Source organism: Populus alba, chromosome 1 (assembly GCF_005239225.2).
Source record: "Populus alba chromosome 1, ASM523922v2, whole genome shotgun sequence".
NCBI lineage: Eukaryota > Viridiplantae > Streptophyta > Magnoliopsida > Malpighiales > Salicaceae > Populus > Populus alba.
The window spans coordinates 28,240,554-28,258,243 of NC_133284.1; the positions used below are offsets into that span (position 1 = coordinate 28,240,554).

Consider the following 17,690-nt stretch of genomic DNA (forward strand, 5'->3'; position numbering starts at 1 on the left):
TTTTGGTTTGACTCTAACGACTATTTCTTTTTCTTCTTCTTTCTTTACCCTCTCCCTCGATTTTTAAGCCCTTCCCTGCAATATTTCAGATCAATCTCTCAACTTCTCTTTGTTTTCAATTAAGTCCCTGATATTTTTGGTTAATATTTGTTTTATTTGAAATAATTTATAAAAATCAAAATTTGTTTTCAATTTCATGTTTATTTGATATTTTTTTATTTGTTAGATTTGGTCTCTATTATTTTTAATTGTTGTTTATGCCATCTGAGATGATTTTTATAATTTTTTTTTAGAGATTTCACCCTCCATCATTTTTTTTCCTATCAAATTTTATTCTTATTTTTTTATTGTTGGTTTTTTTTTTTTTTTGCCATTTTTTTTTGTTTTTAAGTTAATTTTATCTTTCGATATTTATTTTATTGGAGATTAGGCTTTTTTTTTTTGTATGCCTTTTCTACTTCCATTTTTTTCCTTTTTATTTGATTGGGTTATCTAGGATCTTTTTTATAAAAAAAAAAATTCAAAATAGATTTTATTCTTGAATTAAATAGAATTGATTGATTGAATATAGATGGGCCATTGTTTTTTTTTTTAAAAAAAAAGAAAAAAAACAATAGACAATGTTTTGCCTGCTTTATGCAATTCGTTAGAAAATTAGGGGTTTGGTTTTCTTCAATTTAAAACTCATTCTTGACTTAAAACACCTAGAAAACACTATAGACACTTGACTTAAAACACCTATAAAACACTATAGACACTTTGATTAACCTATCCATGGCCACTAGAAACCCAAAAACAAAAAGAACATCTAAAAAAAAAAAATCAATTCGAAGCCAAAATAATTATTGCAGTTAGGTCTACTTCCTCGCGTAAGGTGAAGGAAAAAAAAACACTTAGGTCAAAAAACCCTTATGAAATGGAACCTATTGAAACCAAAATAACACCTAGGCAAGCCAATTAGCTTGTGCTAAGTAAAAAAAAAAAAAGACCAAACAAAAACAAATGTAGGTATTGGTAATGTGTCTTTTTAAAGAAATGAAAATATTTTATCCATTAATTTAAAATCAGGTGCATATTAGACAATATTTTTATTTAACTTTGAGAAGGAAACACATTGGATCAATTTAGGTTATTTCAGGTTAATAAGCGGAAGTTGGGGATATAATCTTGAAAAAAACAAACTAGGAACCTAAATCTTGAATTAATTTAATTTTAAAAGATAAAATTGATGAAAGAAACCCAATTTTTTTTAAAAAAAACCCAAGTGAACTTGAGCTAATTACCCAAACTCTCGATGCAAATCATGCACGCCATTGGATTCAAGGAATTTTTTTTATTCCATAGATTATTTTTCATTTAATAGATTTACATGACAATAAAGCAAATGAAATATTTTTTAATGAAATGTTTTTCAAAAAGAAAAAGAACATGGCAAGTGCATGAGACTAGACAGCAAAAGCAATTTGTTGATAACAAAGAGTGAAATAATATATATATATATATATATATATATATATATTAAGTTTAAGTTAATTAAAAAAATAGATCATCAATAAAACTGTATTTTTTAAAATTGAGGTGCTAAAAGTGCAATAAAAAAATAATAATAAGCTGGATGTTATAGCTTAACTTGTCAAATTTGCAATCCATACCATAGAATTAACTGGGCTAATTTTTTTCTTTATCTAAAAAAAAAAAAAAAAAATTCCAATAACACTAGTCTATAGCCCAGCACACTAGGCCTCTAGAAGGACAACTCAGGTGCCTGGGTCTTTAAGTCAAGGCTCGTACTCATGGGTCAGCTTTTTTTCTCATTTCAAGGGGGAACGACCTGTTATTCCCTTTTTTCATTTTTTTTCTTTTAAAATACAAAGACAACACATCGTCTCCTAGCCGAGATTCCAGCCACTATTGTGGTGATTGGAAAATCAGGGGTATGAGTTTTTAACCCACCAAACCCTTTTATCAAGCTAAAAACCAATCCTAGAACATGTAAAAACCAATTTAGCAACCCAAAAAAACAACTTAAATCACAAAATCAAATCGAATAAATTCTCTTCCTTGACTCCCTCACTGAATATGACTCATTGACATTAATTTCAACTATTTTGGTGATCAGAATAGATATAAAAGCGACTTTCTGTCTCTAAGCCAAAATCTGGAGAGCTTCTCTTTTTCCTCTAACAGAAAAGAATTGAAACGTGAGGGAAATGATTTTTTATACCAAAATTAAATTTCTGAAAACTAAAAGGACCGATTACCTATAAACCAAAAAAGATGGGAGACTAAAGTAAACTTTTTATATGAAATTCAAAGCCACCACTTATGTTACCCATCATTTTCATCTTGGTCCTCTAATTTTCAATCCAACCCTTCCCCTGAAAAATATGCAATTGGTTGTAAATTTTAGCTCATAAAGGCACAATTGTTAAAAAAAATATTTAAAGACCAAATTAAATTTTTTGTAAAAATCAACTATTACAATAATAGAACAGATTAAAATTGGCTACAGAAAAACCCCATGTCTTTTAGGTTTATACTTGATTAGTAATTGAGCGAATTGAAGACAGGCATTCGTGGTCAGAAGAGCAAAAAAAAAAATATCCCCCGGTCCACGGAGAATTGTTTTACTAACACAAACAAATTAAACTCTCGTGGCCCCTTCTAGCTCTTAAAATATGCACAAAAAAAAAAAAAATGAATATTTTGTAGAAAATAGCTGGATTTGGATTATTTAACGTTATTAAAAATATTGATACTGATCGTGTTTGTTAAAATATAAACAGTGCGATCCACTTAGATTTTAAGAAAATGACTTGTGTTCATAGAGATCAACCATTTAATTGAAATGAAGAGCAGAATTTGTTCATAGCATGAAATAACTACTTATTAACTTGTATGCATTGAAAGTACGTAAATTATTTTATGGTGTTCAGAGACATTTTATTAGTTATTTCCTTAATCTACTTTAAAAAAAAAAAAAAAAAGAGGCAGACACACAGACAAGAGATAAAATAAACTCGTAACCCATAAAAAATAAGAAAAATGTCTTTCTAGTATTTTTCACCTACTGTCTAATTTTTTTTTTAAAAAAAAAAAGTGAATAAAAAAATAACTAATAACATGTAATTAGTTACTCTTTGGCACTATAAAATTTCTCATTTTATATGGGATAAAATTATGATGGAATTTTCCACAAGTCATCTGGGGGCGAAATTTTTGTACGTGATGGATAATACATGATGATGAAAGTGGACTAACTTCGTAACATGGTAAATTGACCGTTAGATAACTATAAGTTATTAGCATTTGTTCTCATGAATTGCAAGAAAAACAATAAATTTGAGATATTCAGTTCAAGAATTGTTTAGTTGGAATTATGTAAGAGTGCATTTTAAGAAAGTAGTTCGAAGTGTTTTTTTACTTGAAAATTCATTTAAATAATGTTTTTTTTTCAATTTATTTTTTGATATCTACTCATTATAACCAGCAAAAAAAAAAAACAACATAAAATAATTTGAAATGAAATTTTTTTTTAAAAAAAAAAAAGTTAAATTGCAATCCCAAACACTACCTAAATACCATAGATACTGAATGTAAAGCTGATACTGTAGGGCCAGTTAGCCAGACCTTATCACCAGTTAAGGTTTCCCTCTTACTGTCTAACAAGATTCTAGTCTTTATCTATTTCTTCAATAAGCAGGCTTATGCTAGTTTGCTAGTCCTGTTTTTTAATTTACTTTCAGCTATAGACAAAAATACAATGCTAGTAAGACCATGAATACATACAACAATAATATACATTCTCAACTATGAATACTAGAATAACGGATATTCAACAAGCAGAAACAACAATTTTTCAAAAAAAAAAAACAATATCCTGACATTTTTTATGGTGTATGCAATAAAAAGCTAACCTGAAAATTATGAAAGCAGCAAGAGAAATCAGAAGGTCAGCTTCACTCTTTTCCTTGAGGAAACTGAAAGAGACGGCTTTTGGGATCATATATTCCCGCAAGGATAGCTACAAGAACCCACACCATAAGAATGCCAATTACAAGAGTTCTCAACAGGTGGTTCCAGTTATCATTAACATGAACATCAGCCTGAGTAGTCAGATGTAGTGAAGGAACATCTTCCCCACCATCACTAAAAAATGGACTGGCTGTGTTGATCTCATTTGTAGATTGTGGCTGCTGCATGATGCGAGCGTCTGAACATATCTCACAACTGCAATTACCTCCAAGACATAATGGGAGTGTCTTAAGGCACTCCAAGAGAACCCTGTGGTACATTTTCCCTTCAATTCTCAGCTTTTTCCTAGTGACAGGTTTTAGAACCTGAACAGAACAGGAGATCCATGTTTAGACATATAAAGAGAGAGAATAAAGGCACAGATTTTATTACCCCCTTCCTTTCTACAACCCAAAACAACAAAAAATGAAAAATGTAACACAGGAAGACCAATCATTCAGATCCTTATGAGAAAGTATGCTTACTTGGATAAAGGTTTGAGCAATAACTCGAACTACTGGAGGAAGCCGTATAACAACCAACTGACCAAGGCGGTTGGGGAAGTTATCATGCAGAAGTGAAGAGCAGGATCTCATCATTTGCATAGGTATTTTCAATGGTGATAGCCCATCACAATCCACAAGAACGGTAATCTGAGGACTATCTTCATCAACTAAATGCAGGATTCCATGCTCTACCTGAGATACTGGTGCATATCCATTTCATTAATATTGAAATAGAACATTGAAAATGTCAAAATAGATAAACTAATGGAACAAACATACTAAAACGTTGACAGCTTATTTCAAAATTCAAACTAACATAAGCAATTGGAAAGGAGATATTCCATCGGTTCAAATCCATTCCTTCTATCATCAGAAAACGAATCATTTTTTTAGCAGGCAAGTAACCAGCTACATTGTTGACCTTGCAGGATGGTGCTTTTAGTATAGAAAATAAATAAAGGCATCAATGGTCTACATTGCATGTTATTCAACCAATGCTCTTTCAGCTCATCCATAAGGACCAGTTTTATAAGCAGGGTTTGGGCAGTTTTAGCAAACAACCAGCATACCAGACATTAGAAGGTCAGAAACATGATCGATTTGCCTCCAATGAAGAATCTGAAATTGAGGTGCTGCTTAGATGGAACAGCAATTATACTTTGTTATCTTTGGTGAGGAAAACCTTTTTATTCGGATGCCAGCATTCAATGGCCTATATGGCAAGAAGTGAAATGAAATATGGTCAAAGAATAGGGACTTACTAATGGCTTGAGCAAAGCGAGCTCTCTCATGAGATGGAAAGTTGGCGCAAGCTAGACCAAGCCGCACAATGAGGCAAGGTCGGTTCAGCACATCAAGACCATGCCAGAAGACCATATTTGACCAATTTTCAAGCTCTTGTTGTGAAAGAATTCTGTAAGTCTCCCTCCAACGGACTGTCTTCTTTATTGACAATAAAAAGCACGAAAAGTCCCCATTTGCAGCAGAGTAAAATCTACGGAGCTCATCCTCATTAATTCTGCATAAACATCCATGTCATGATCAGCTGCAACAAGAAAAGCCAAGAGGTTCAAAGAATTTAAGGCGATGAAATGAGTATCCAAACCAGTGCGGAAAAGTTATGTCTTTGAGAAAATTAACCAAATGGACAGCTGAGTGATGTATATGAGACTTTTCGGAGACCTAATACAGCAGAGGAACAAGAATAGCGCTAGAAGTTCATTCCAGGTCACTGGAGGATGAGGAGAATTATCTTAGACATTGACATGAGGCTGAAATCCAGGAAGCAGATAAGGATCTGAACTTTCTTAGAACATGTCTGTTATTGTATGACAAATTTATGATGAGCTCAGAAACAGTTGCCAGAACAGAAATAAGCATGGAATGGATGGAACATGTTAAGGTCTGTAGCACAGAGCCTGGTCACATTCTTGATTGATAAAGAAGTACACAGACGATCAATGATGGAACTAATTGGCTGTAAAGTACATAACAAGATGACGTCCTAGAATCCAGAACAAGAAAACCCCACAGCACATCTTTTTCACATTCCCGGTACATTATAAGTGAGAAAAACCACCTTTCTGGTAATGCAATTCCTTGATTTTCTAGCTCCTTGTACAATTGTATCAACCAAATTTCAGATGCTAGACTTTGAGAGGCCATGTCTGAAGTCCTGCAGATCAGATGAAAGCCATAAACTTGTAACTAGATCCCCGGAAGTAGTTCCAGGACACCAAAGCTCCCAAACAAATTTCTTTAGTAAAATATCATAACCAAAAACATATATAAAATAAATAAAACCAATACATCCACCAGACAATAATCAAGAGAAAAAAAGACCATAAGCTTAAATCTTATTGAACAATGAATGACCAAGAAAAGACATCAATAAAAGAGAGCCAGGTAGATATCTAGCTAACAAGCATACCAAAGATGCATCCAAAACAAAAACCCATGTCATGTCAAGCACTAAAACAAGCTCCTCAAGGACTTACTGAGCCACTATAATATAGCCCCAAGACATCAATTGACCAAATCCAGCTCAATGTCATCTGGGTTACAAACCCAGCATCTTCCAAACAGTTTTTTTTCCAAATATCATTTACCCAATAAACTGGAAACTGTGTTGCATTGTTTCAGACAGTAAACTAGTGTTTTTGTCAGAACTAGGATTCAAGACTCAAGGTCCCCGGCCCACATATAATTCCGAAGTCAACCAACTCGTTCATGGACCAGTTGAAGGATGAAAACAAACCGGATGTAGATGTGGAGAAGAAAACAAATAGAAAATTAAAAGGTGTAATGAATTTATTGATTATGTGTTTTAACTGGCCATTGTTAATTGACAGCGCAACACAAGCTCTTAATCACAGTTAGGAAGTACCCAGTCACAACAGAACCAACTTTCATCTGCAATTTCCAATTCCAGTTGGCACAAATGGCCTGTTTGTTTATATTTGACACCCCATAACCCAAGATTGAACATCAAAATTCAAATTACAATCCTAAAATCACTAGTCCTTGATTTCAAACCTTCATCAGTTAGTCACCAACTTACAACATATCTCTCATGTAATAATAAACCAAACATCAACAACATGCATTACAAGTTTTAAAATTGATTAAATTGCTTGTTTAAACTATTTTTATAAGAAATTGTAGGTTTGCTTTTGTGATTCCAGTTCATCAAGAGAGCAGATGTTAAAAAGGTAAAGGGTTCACATAAAAATGGAGAAAAATAACTCTTGTTTTCCATTAACAAAGTATCGAAAGAACTAAATCTATATAGTAAAAAAAAAAAGTTATAAGATCTCCACAATTATAACATTTAAAAAGGTAAATTACAATATCATAGAATTTCAGAGATCATCCAAAAGTTTCAAGATATGTTCAAAAAAACTTTATGTTTACAAAAATATTACATAAACTCTCCTCTGTACCCAAAACACCCATGATTATTATTAAGAAAAGATAATTAAATTAAAGAACTTCAGAAATTTGAGAAAGAGTACATAAAAATAGGACATGGTTATTTTTTTAGTAGATGAACAATATTAATTGCATTATTTAATTTCGAACAATTTTGTTTGATTTTTTTAAATATTCTTTCTTAAATATTTCTAAGTTTTTTTGTTTACCTATTTTTCTAAATATCAATTAAGCACATTTTTGACATGTGAAGAGGTTAATGTCAAATCTTCAAACTTTTGGATAGTTTTTATAATTTTATGTGACCTCAGGAAGGTTATTGTAATTTACCCTATTTAAAATATTGAAAACTTTACCATCTATTTACCTTGTTTCAAAAGAAGAAAGTGCAGAGTGTGACTCGGAACATGTTTCTGAATCAGCTTCATGGGAATTATTGGAGCCATTTGAGTTTTCACCGCTGCAGTTTGATTGATTGGATATAGCAGTTGCAACTGAAAGGACTAATAATGGCCTCGAAAACATCTATAAGCAAGTCAGGAAAGTAAATAAAATTATTTCCAGGAAATCATATTTATTTATAAACAGCATATATCATCACAAGAAGAGAATAGAAAATTATTCACTATGACCTCAACCATAACAGGAAAATGCAGACAACATGCCAAGAGGAAAGACAATTACGGGTTAAGAAATTGAAGTTCTAAAAATAGCTGATGGCAGAAAGAGCCCCTTAAATTAAAAATCATTATGAACCAAGCAAAACTTTCAATTAAGGGTCATTGCTGGGCATGACGCTTCAAGTATTGGACTTGCAACCACAAAGGTGCATGTAAAAACTTGACAACAGCCGCTTCATGCAAAAAAGCTGAAGGATATAACTGTCCCCAGATTCTTTGTAGCACATGATTCCAGTTGATTATATTTGTCACTTGTGATGAGAACCAACTATTAAAGATGATAGTAGCAAATGCTGATACCAAGCAGTGATAGAATTGGTTCTTATCATTTGTGACAGATATGTGCTGATCATTTTCAATAATTGCTTCTTATTTATCAAGAAACAACTGACTTGGCTGCTGCAGACAACAAGTGAGCTAAACCGGAACTCTCTTACCATTTGTCTCCCTTTAACTGATCATATTCAAAGCTTCATTGAACCTGTGTTCGATGTAAGTACTTGCTCATTTATGGACCCTTGGCTCATTCTAAACACATGGAACCCTCTCTGATTTCTCTCACTAAGGCTTAATACTCTCAAATCTCACCATTACATCATCCACAAAACCCCTTCTAATCCTAATCAATCATCACTCTAAAATTACACCTGCTCGCTCAATTCTTCATCCTATCCCAGGATCCCATGGCATTTTCACCTGCTGCAACTTTAAACCCCCAGACCATTGCCCGATTCTACTCTCTCATCCCTCTCTTTCTCCATACCATTACTTATATACAACAGTGCCTCTTTTCATATTATATTTATTTATAAGTGATTCATTAGAAGAACCACGCATATATAAAAGGAAATGTGTCTTTAGCACATAGCTACTATATTTTGTAAATGCTTTCCCACTTCCATCATTTGAGCTACACCAAATTACTTGAAACTAAAAATAATATAAAAATCCTCAGTATAAATATAAAAATGTCTGCCTTCAGTTATTGTGAAGAAAGTAAATAACTAGTGAATGTGTGAAACAATTGATAAACCAGTAGCAATGTTATTTGATTGCGATGACAGAAAATAAGTAAGAAGCAAGAAACAACCTGTACACCTTTAACCAAACCCTTGAAGGGAGCCCATCTTTGAATCCACTTAAAAGGTGGATAGCAAAGGAGTTGCAAAGCCTGAAGACCATTCCAAACCTGGGGACATTTAGACCTCGAAACCCTTCGTACTGCCTCTAACGTAGCAACTTTGAGTAAAAATATTGCTACCTGACCAACTGGGCCAGTACCATGTCTTGAATAAACTATAAGCTTGCAAGCACTCCGAGGAAATGATTTATGATCAGAGGCAACTGTTTTTCCCTTATAAACAACAGTCTGCCCTTGCCCTTGCCCTTGCCCTTGCCCCTGTCCCTGATCTCTAACAGACTTATGCGTAGGATCTCCCATGGAAGCGGGCTCGCCCAATTTATTTCACTTAATTAAACTGGTGGCATTTCATCAAAGGGTTGTTGTGCAAACTTCAATCTGAAAATAGCATGGCCCTGATCAGCACAATTTATGTGGCTATGATAGCAAAATACCGACATCAAATCAAACTAATCCTAAATTCAATACCAGCATCATTAAACCCTGCCTAATAAAGCAAAGGGAAAAGAAAGCACTCACCGGAAAATCTTCATGTGGATCTGATCAGACGATGACAAGAGGATTCGAAGGGGAAACAGAGTAGGAAAGACAGCTTTTTGGTTCGATCAAAATTATGGAGAAAGGGAGGTGGCACTAGAGCAGAGAGAGCCTTTTTCAATTTATACTGTGTTTTGGTTGCTATTTTGTTTGTCTTCTAATAGTTCATTTATAACCTATTTATTTATCAGTGGTAAGCTTTTACTCCTATATTTTGAAACTTTTCAGAATTACCCTTCAACTTTCCAATCCACCCAACTATTAAATAACCGACTATCTAGTTTTCAATTTGACCAATTTATTAAATAGCCAGCCTTTCGAATTTGGTTTTGGAGTTTTCTCTCTTTTCTTTTTTTTAGGTTTTCAAGTGTTTAGGCAAGACGTTAGAACATTTATTGTGTGTGTGTGTATGGTTATTTGAGGGGTAAAATAAGATAAAATTAAGAATAAAATAAAATAAAAATATTACAAAAGTTAACTTTTTTTTCACTGGGAAAATTTAAAACTTTCTAAAGGTGTAGGGGTAAGATTGATCAATTTCAACCTATAAGAGTAGAAATGAAAATATTGATGAATTGTAAGGGTAGAAGTATAGTTTACCCTGTAATCCAGCTAACTGAAATAGTTAGAGAAAGCGTAGGACCCAGATTGTAGACTTTGAGCCATTGACAGCACCCTTGATGACACGTATACGAACAAAATAGTGTCGTCGTGAAATTTATAAACTTGGCACGTTTGTTCCATGCATGGAAAAAATTTCGAGAGATCACTTTCTAACCCTTCTCGTCTTTATTAATTAATAGGAAAGTTAATTAATAAAACAAAATAGAAAAAAAAATTAACTTCATTTTTATAATAATTTCTTTTATTTTTTTTTAAAAAATAATTTTCTAGAAATTATAAAAAACTTTAAAATATTATATTAGTTGTTGATTGTATCAAATTTAATTATTGTCTTCTGATCATTATATATTTTATTTTGAATATTTTTTAATTTTTAATTTATAATTTTATTATTACTTAAAATATGATCTAATTTATTTTTTATATAAATTTAAGTTCTTATTCTTTTTATTATTATTTATTTTTTCTTATTCTTTTTAATTAAATTTTTTTTATATGTCATATTTAATTTCTATTCTTTTTATTGCAATTCATTTTATTTGAAATAATATATGAAATTAGAATTTTTTCTAATTTTATCCCTTTTTAATTTTTTTATATGTCAGATTTGATCTCAATTCTTTTTATTTTTATTTATTTATTTAAAATACTTTATGAAATTTTTTTTAATTTTATCATCATTAAAAAATTTTATCTTTCATATTCGGTCCTTATTATTTTTATTTTTTTATTTAAGATAATGGATGAAGTTGGAATTTTTTTCAATTTTATCATATTTTAATTTTTTTTTCATCTTTTCAGTTTTAGTCCCTATTCTTTTAATAAACTTGAAAAAAAATATTAATAAGTAATTTTTATATATTATTTTTCATAACAAGAACAAATACTAAAAAATATTTTTCAACTCATTTTACATGACACTATCAAACATAAAAAATAATACATTTTTTTAGAATTTATTTTTTATTGAAACTATTTTCCAAAAACAAACTACTTTTTGATAAACAAATAGTGTCTTAATATATGCTGTAAAATGCTGGAAGTAATTAAGGAGTTTGGTAACATTTATTAATTTGATTTTTTCTATATAGAATTAAAAATAAAAAATTATTTTTTATTTTATTTTTAAGAAAAAATATGTTTTAACAAAAAAAAATTTTAAAAACCATTCATGCTTAATGTAATTTATTAAATATAAAAATATATTATTGGTTAAAATATAAAATTAATAAATGGTGTATTTAATTATAATAGTGATAAAAATATTGTAATAATTTATAAAATTATAACAATGATGGTAATAGTTATAGTAATATTAGATTAACAATAATTATTATTTTATTGGTAAACATCAATCATAACAACAGCAATAATAATAATTTATTATTACTATTACTACTAATAATAGAGGTAACTATAATAGAATAATAATTATAAAATTTATATATATTTATAAAGGTTATAAAGCTAATGACGGTAGAAGTAACAAAGTTAATGATAATATTAAAATAAGAGTTAGTGACGAAGAAGTAAGATGAAAGTTATGGTTATGATATGTATATATTAAAAAAACTAATACGAGCCAGCGGATTTTTATGGTGGATTCAAATAGTACAATGGCAATTTCAACCTTTTAGCAAAAACAAACAAAGCTTGTAATCAGCGGTGAAATCGACTTTCCCAAACAAGTCATTGGGCATTACAAAATTGATTAGGGATAAACTAATTTAAATATAATTTTTTTTACAATAAAATTATTTTTTTACCCAGCAAAATATATATATATATATGTGTGTGTGTCTTTAGTCCAAGGGCTTTTTTGTTTTTTAAATATTATCTATATAGTAAAATTACATTAATACCCTTAAAAACAAAGAACAATTAAACCTACATAAGAAGACATTTTTGTCTTTTTATTTTATATAAATAATTAAGTTACGTAATTGCCTTTAAATTCAAAAAAGAATAGAAGCATTGTTTCAAGTGTATTTTTATATTTTCATTATATTTTTTCTTTTTAGTTGAAATAAGGGCTGTTTCTAATTGTCAAAGATTTAATATTATTAAAAAAAAATTGTTCATACATGAAACATACACATCAGCGCGTGATAACCCTACACCAAGCAAACTACGAGTGTGGGGTTGTTTGATTACCAAAATCAATCAATGACGATGGCATTTAGAGTGGCACTTCATTCTCTTTGTGATGGTGGATAGCTTGTTCATGGCGGATACATAATTGGGCTCCAATAACATTTTCATTTCTTTTTCTCTTTTTTTTTTCTTTATCAACCTCAAAATTCATGTCAAACCTTTCAAAGATTATTTATGTCCTCCAATTTATATTTCTATCAATTTTGAAAATTCATGCCAGCCCATTTAAAGATTATTTATGTCCTCTAGTTTATATTTTTATCAGTTTTAGCTCTCATTCTTTTTTATTTTTATTTGTTTTGCTTTTAATGATTTTTGAAGTTTAAATTCTTTCCAGATTCATCATTGAGCATTTTATTTCATTTAGTTTTTTATTTGATTTGGTCATTGTTCTTTTGATTGCTTTTTTTTTTTTTATGTGTTATCATTTTCAATTTCATCCCTCATCATCTTATTTCTTTTAGTTTTTATTCCAATTTTGGTTCTCTTTCTTTTGATTGCTATTTTCTTATCTTTTTCTTAATTTATTTTTTTTTTCAATTTAATCCTTAATTATTTTCTTTCATCTAGTTTTTATACCATATTTGATCTTCATTGTTTTGATTGCTATTTGTTTTGTTTTAAAATTTTTTTATAGTTGAAAATCTTACTTCTTGATTTTTCTGTGTCATTTTTTTCAATAGGGTAATATTGATCTTATAACTTGGACCATTGGTTTTAAATGTTATCCTGATTTAAGTTGAGTCCTCTTTTTATATTCTATATTAAACTTTGTTTTCAATTTCATCATTCGACATTGAGTTATCAGGTCTTGAGCTTTGTTATTTGTTTTACTTTCTATTTTATAAGTTTATCCTGATCTTATATCTTGAGTAGTGAGTTAGTCGAGTTAACCTGAGTTGACTCAAGGTTTTTCTCTTAGTGTTTTTTTATAAAATTGATTCCTTTTCAAATCTCATCATTTGACATTAAAGTATTGACCCCTGAGCTTTGTGGTTTTTCTGATTTTCTTTATGTGGGGTCATATTGAGTTTAGGTTAGTTAAGTTAACCCGTACTAACTTGTGTTTTTTTTTTTTTAGATTCGGTCTTTTTTGCTAGGATATTTTGTTAAAATATAATTATTTTTCATCTCGATTTATGAGTTTGCTTTTTTTTTTTTTTTTTTTTTTTTTTTCAATTTCATCATTTGACATTTGGTTATTGAGCATCGAGCTTTATGTTTTATTTGTTTTAATTTTGGCAGGGTTGTCTCGATTTCATACCTCGGGCCATGTGTTATTTGAGTTAACCCTTGTTAACTTGGTTTATTATCACCTGGACATCCCTTTTTTTTGTTATGGAAAAATTGACCTAGCCCATACCAACCACCTATCTAGTGTTTATATATACTAGCTATTTGACTTGTGCTTCGCCATAGGCCGAATATTTTTTTACAATAAAAGAAATTAAATATTTAGTCTTTTTCATCATATTTTTTTACAAAAAGAATATCAAGTGTAAATCAAAATATTTACGCACATATCTAATTCAATAAATTGAGAATCATTTGTTTCAACAAATGAAAAAAAAAAAGAGTCATTGACGATAATTGAATATGTACCTTGAAAAGTCGAGAGGCGGGTATAGATAAAAATATTTGATATTATAATACATTTTATTTATCCTATTGTGTTTAATGACTCTATTTATTAAAACCTATCCAAAAATAAAGTTCAATTATATAAAACATAAAAAAAATTATAAATGAATTATAAAAATCTATTAAAAAATTATATATATACAGTGGCGGAGCCACGTGGGGACAAAAGGGGGCAATTGCCCCCTTAACTTTTTTTTTTATAAAAAAAAATTAATATATTAGTTTAGGGAATTTACTACGGGAAGGAAAACAGAAACCTGCATTGTTTATAATTGTAGGCTTATAATATAATATAATAAATATAAACAGCTCATTGCACAATTTTTTTCCTTTTTCCCTTATGTTTCCATATTAAATTGATGGTATCGGGCCTTCCAGCTTTAAAATATGGAATCCCTAGCTATCAAAGAGTATTTTTTATTCCCTGCTTTTACCGAGTTGTTCTTTTCATGAGTTGCTCTGTCGCTTTGTTCTTTTCATGAGCTGTTGTTCTTTGCCTCTCTCGTATGCAAATTTCTCATCAAGTATAGGCAAACAATTAATTTTTTTTGCCTTTTTTTTATATTTTAGGTAAATTTTCTTTATTTTCTTTATTTATTTCATTGTTTAATTTTAATTTTATTCTTTTATAATTAGTTATTAAAAATATTAGGGTTTATGATAATTTATGGGTTTTGATATAAATATGTTCAAAATAAATGTTTAAATCTACTAATTTAATCAATTAAATATTTCTTTTCTTATTAGAAAGGAATAAATTAATATTCATGTATAACCACTATTCTTGACATTTCTTGCATTTGACAGAGTAGTTTATTGAAATTTAATATTTTTATATGACTTGTTTGTAAGTAAAATATCAAGTAGAAAACATGTTTTTCAAGAATTGTTTCTCTTACACATACACTAGGCATTGCTCCTCAATTAAATATCTAGAAATAATTAAGTATAATTTAATCAACATACTTATTATATGTATATAGATATGAATTGAAATAGTTTTTGATTTTAATGAATTGATGTGTATTTTGCTATGAATTTCATATGAAAGAATTAGAATTATTATCAAAATATGAAAACTTGAAGAGAACAATTATAATGTAAGTTTTTTCATTTTGAAAGTATTTTTAAATTAATTTTACTTGATATGAATTAGTATATATGCTTTGAATTGATTTCTAATGCATATCTATATAATTTAGTATTTGTTAATAATTTTCCCCCTCATTGAAAAAATAAATATTTTTTTTTAATTTATATTTAAATGACTAATCATTCTCACTGAAATTTTATTTTTTTAATTAGTATTTTTTTAAAATAATGGTTGTTTTTTTAAGTATTATATATATATATATATATATATATATAAATTAAAAAAAAGAATGATTATAAATTAGTCATTTAAATATAAATTAAAAAAATATATTTAAAACTACATGTAAAAAGAAAAGAATGATTTTTTAAAAGCCAAAATTATAGTGAATGATATGTCTTCCACCTCGATGTTTCTTTTGAAAAAATAAGTTAGATGATACGTTGCCTGACAAGGTCTAGATTTAGGCTGAATGTTTTTTTGGCTCAAAACTCATTTTGACCAAAAATACCTAAAAAAACACCCTGCGAACCTTGACAAATCAATTCATGGCCTTAAAAACACCCAAAATACCACCCCAAAACCTGAAACTAAAAATCTTCTTTAACTCAGATATGTTTTTTCAGACGCTCTCAAGGTTAGGAAAAAAAAAAACCTGTAGGTTGAACTCTTCTCATCGAGTGGAATCACTTAACATAAAAATTAATCTTTGTGGTGGTCTGAATCAATGCCAATAATATTTTTCTTTTTCAACCAATGGAATTTTGTGATTTCTCTCTGTCTTATCTCCCAAACTAGGAATCAAAAAATAATAAAATGAATTTTTGTATCAAAATCAAATTGAAACAAATATTGAGGGATCGAATATGTATAATTTGTAAAGTTTGAGGATTAAATTAAATTTTTATATAAACTTTAAAACCATCATTCATTGCGTCTTTTCTACTTTGATATATGGTATTTCAATTTTGTTCTTAGTCAATGAATTTGATTTAATTGTATTTGAATTAGGCTTAAAAATGATTAATTGTGCAAAACAAAAGTTATAGGTTCAAATTGAAAAACCAAAGCAAAATTTTAAACAATTGACCCACTGTAAAATGTGAGAAAGTAAACAATATATATGTGTGCAATATTTTCTTCATACCTTTTAGATTATTTTCATTAATCATGAGGATATAATGACGATGATTATAATGCTGGAAAGATATTAGTAATAGTATGATAGTTTTGGTGTTGTGATTTTAATAATGCCGGTAATATGATATTATAAAAAATAAAAATAATAAATAACCACTTGTTATTAATATGATATTATCCCCTTTTGTGTGAAGTAGAGTTATGTGTAGGAAAAAAATCTTGTTGAATTGATCCTCAATTAAACAGTGGAGGAAACCAATGTGGTGATTTCTTGTGTGTTTGGGATTTTTGAATTTTTTATTTTTTTTATTTTAAATAATTTTTTTTATGTTATTGAATCGTTTTGATGTGTATTAATGTTAAAAATAATTTTTTAAAAATAAAAATAAATTCATTTTAATATATTTTTAAACGAAAAATACTTTAAACCATCACTACCACTACAATCCCAAATAAACTATTCATTCATAATTAAAATTATGTGGTTTATTAAAGCTTATTTTTTTTTTAATTTTTTCCACGAGATAAAATTCTATTGAATTTCCTGTTAAAATTAAAGGTGCGTGGCATGCTCTAATCAATAAACATTTAACATTTTGGAATGAAAATGAAACTATTTTAAATTTTAAAAATTAAATTTTGAATGAAATCTTAATTTTTTAAATATATAAAAGTAAATTAGATATAATTTTTCAGATTTATTACACTAAAAATAAAGTAATATCAAAACTAATTAACTTCTTCAAAAATACATACTTATTTATTTATTTAGAGACACTTGAAAGGAATAAGAGAAAAACGAAGAGATTATAAAAAACAAAATGATTTAAATCTTATATATTTTAAATATATAAATTTTATTTATTAATTAATTAAATATAAATATAAATAGAAGTAGAAAATAGATTCTCAATAGCCCGATCATGATCATGTATTGATCTAAATCTTCGTTTTTAAGGGAAGCTAGTTGCATGATTGAATAAAATAAACAACAGTTCAAATCACGTGGACTTCCATAGCATTACACAGACAACAATTTCTCTGCCAAGTGGATCCACGATGCCAGGTGCTCCAAGCTGAAAGCGTGCGATTTATTGAGACATGCACGAAGCCCACGTGTAACTAATTCGTTGACCACGTGTCTAATCCATCGCGGATTCAGTAACAAAGCCTCTCTTTCCCTAGCTAGCTTGAGCAGTATTTATCAAAAAGAAGAAGAAAAGGCTTGT

The 17,690-nt window shown here is 29.0% G+C and overlaps 1 protein-coding gene across 1 annotated transcript; it reads right to left on the reverse strand.

Annotated features, from left to right (window-relative positions):
* Positions 1–3,092: 3,092 nt before the first annotated feature.
* On the reverse strand, positions 3,093–9,948 carry LOC118045693 (uncharacterized). The gene is made up of 7 exons (XM_035054388.2): positions 9,792–9,948; positions 9,222–9,650; positions 7,819–7,976; positions 6,100–6,195; positions 5,282–5,538; positions 4,500–4,720; positions 3,093–4,340 (listed from the first exon to the last, which is right to left on the reverse strand). Exons 2-7 carry the CDS (start codon positions 9,570–9,572, stop codon positions 3,960–3,962), a joined length of 1,464 nt encoding a protein of 487 aa, XP_034910279.1. The 5' UTR covers positions 9,573–9,650; positions 9,792–9,948; the 3' UTR covers positions 3,093–3,959.
* Positions 9,949–17,690: the final 7,742 nt, after the last annotated feature.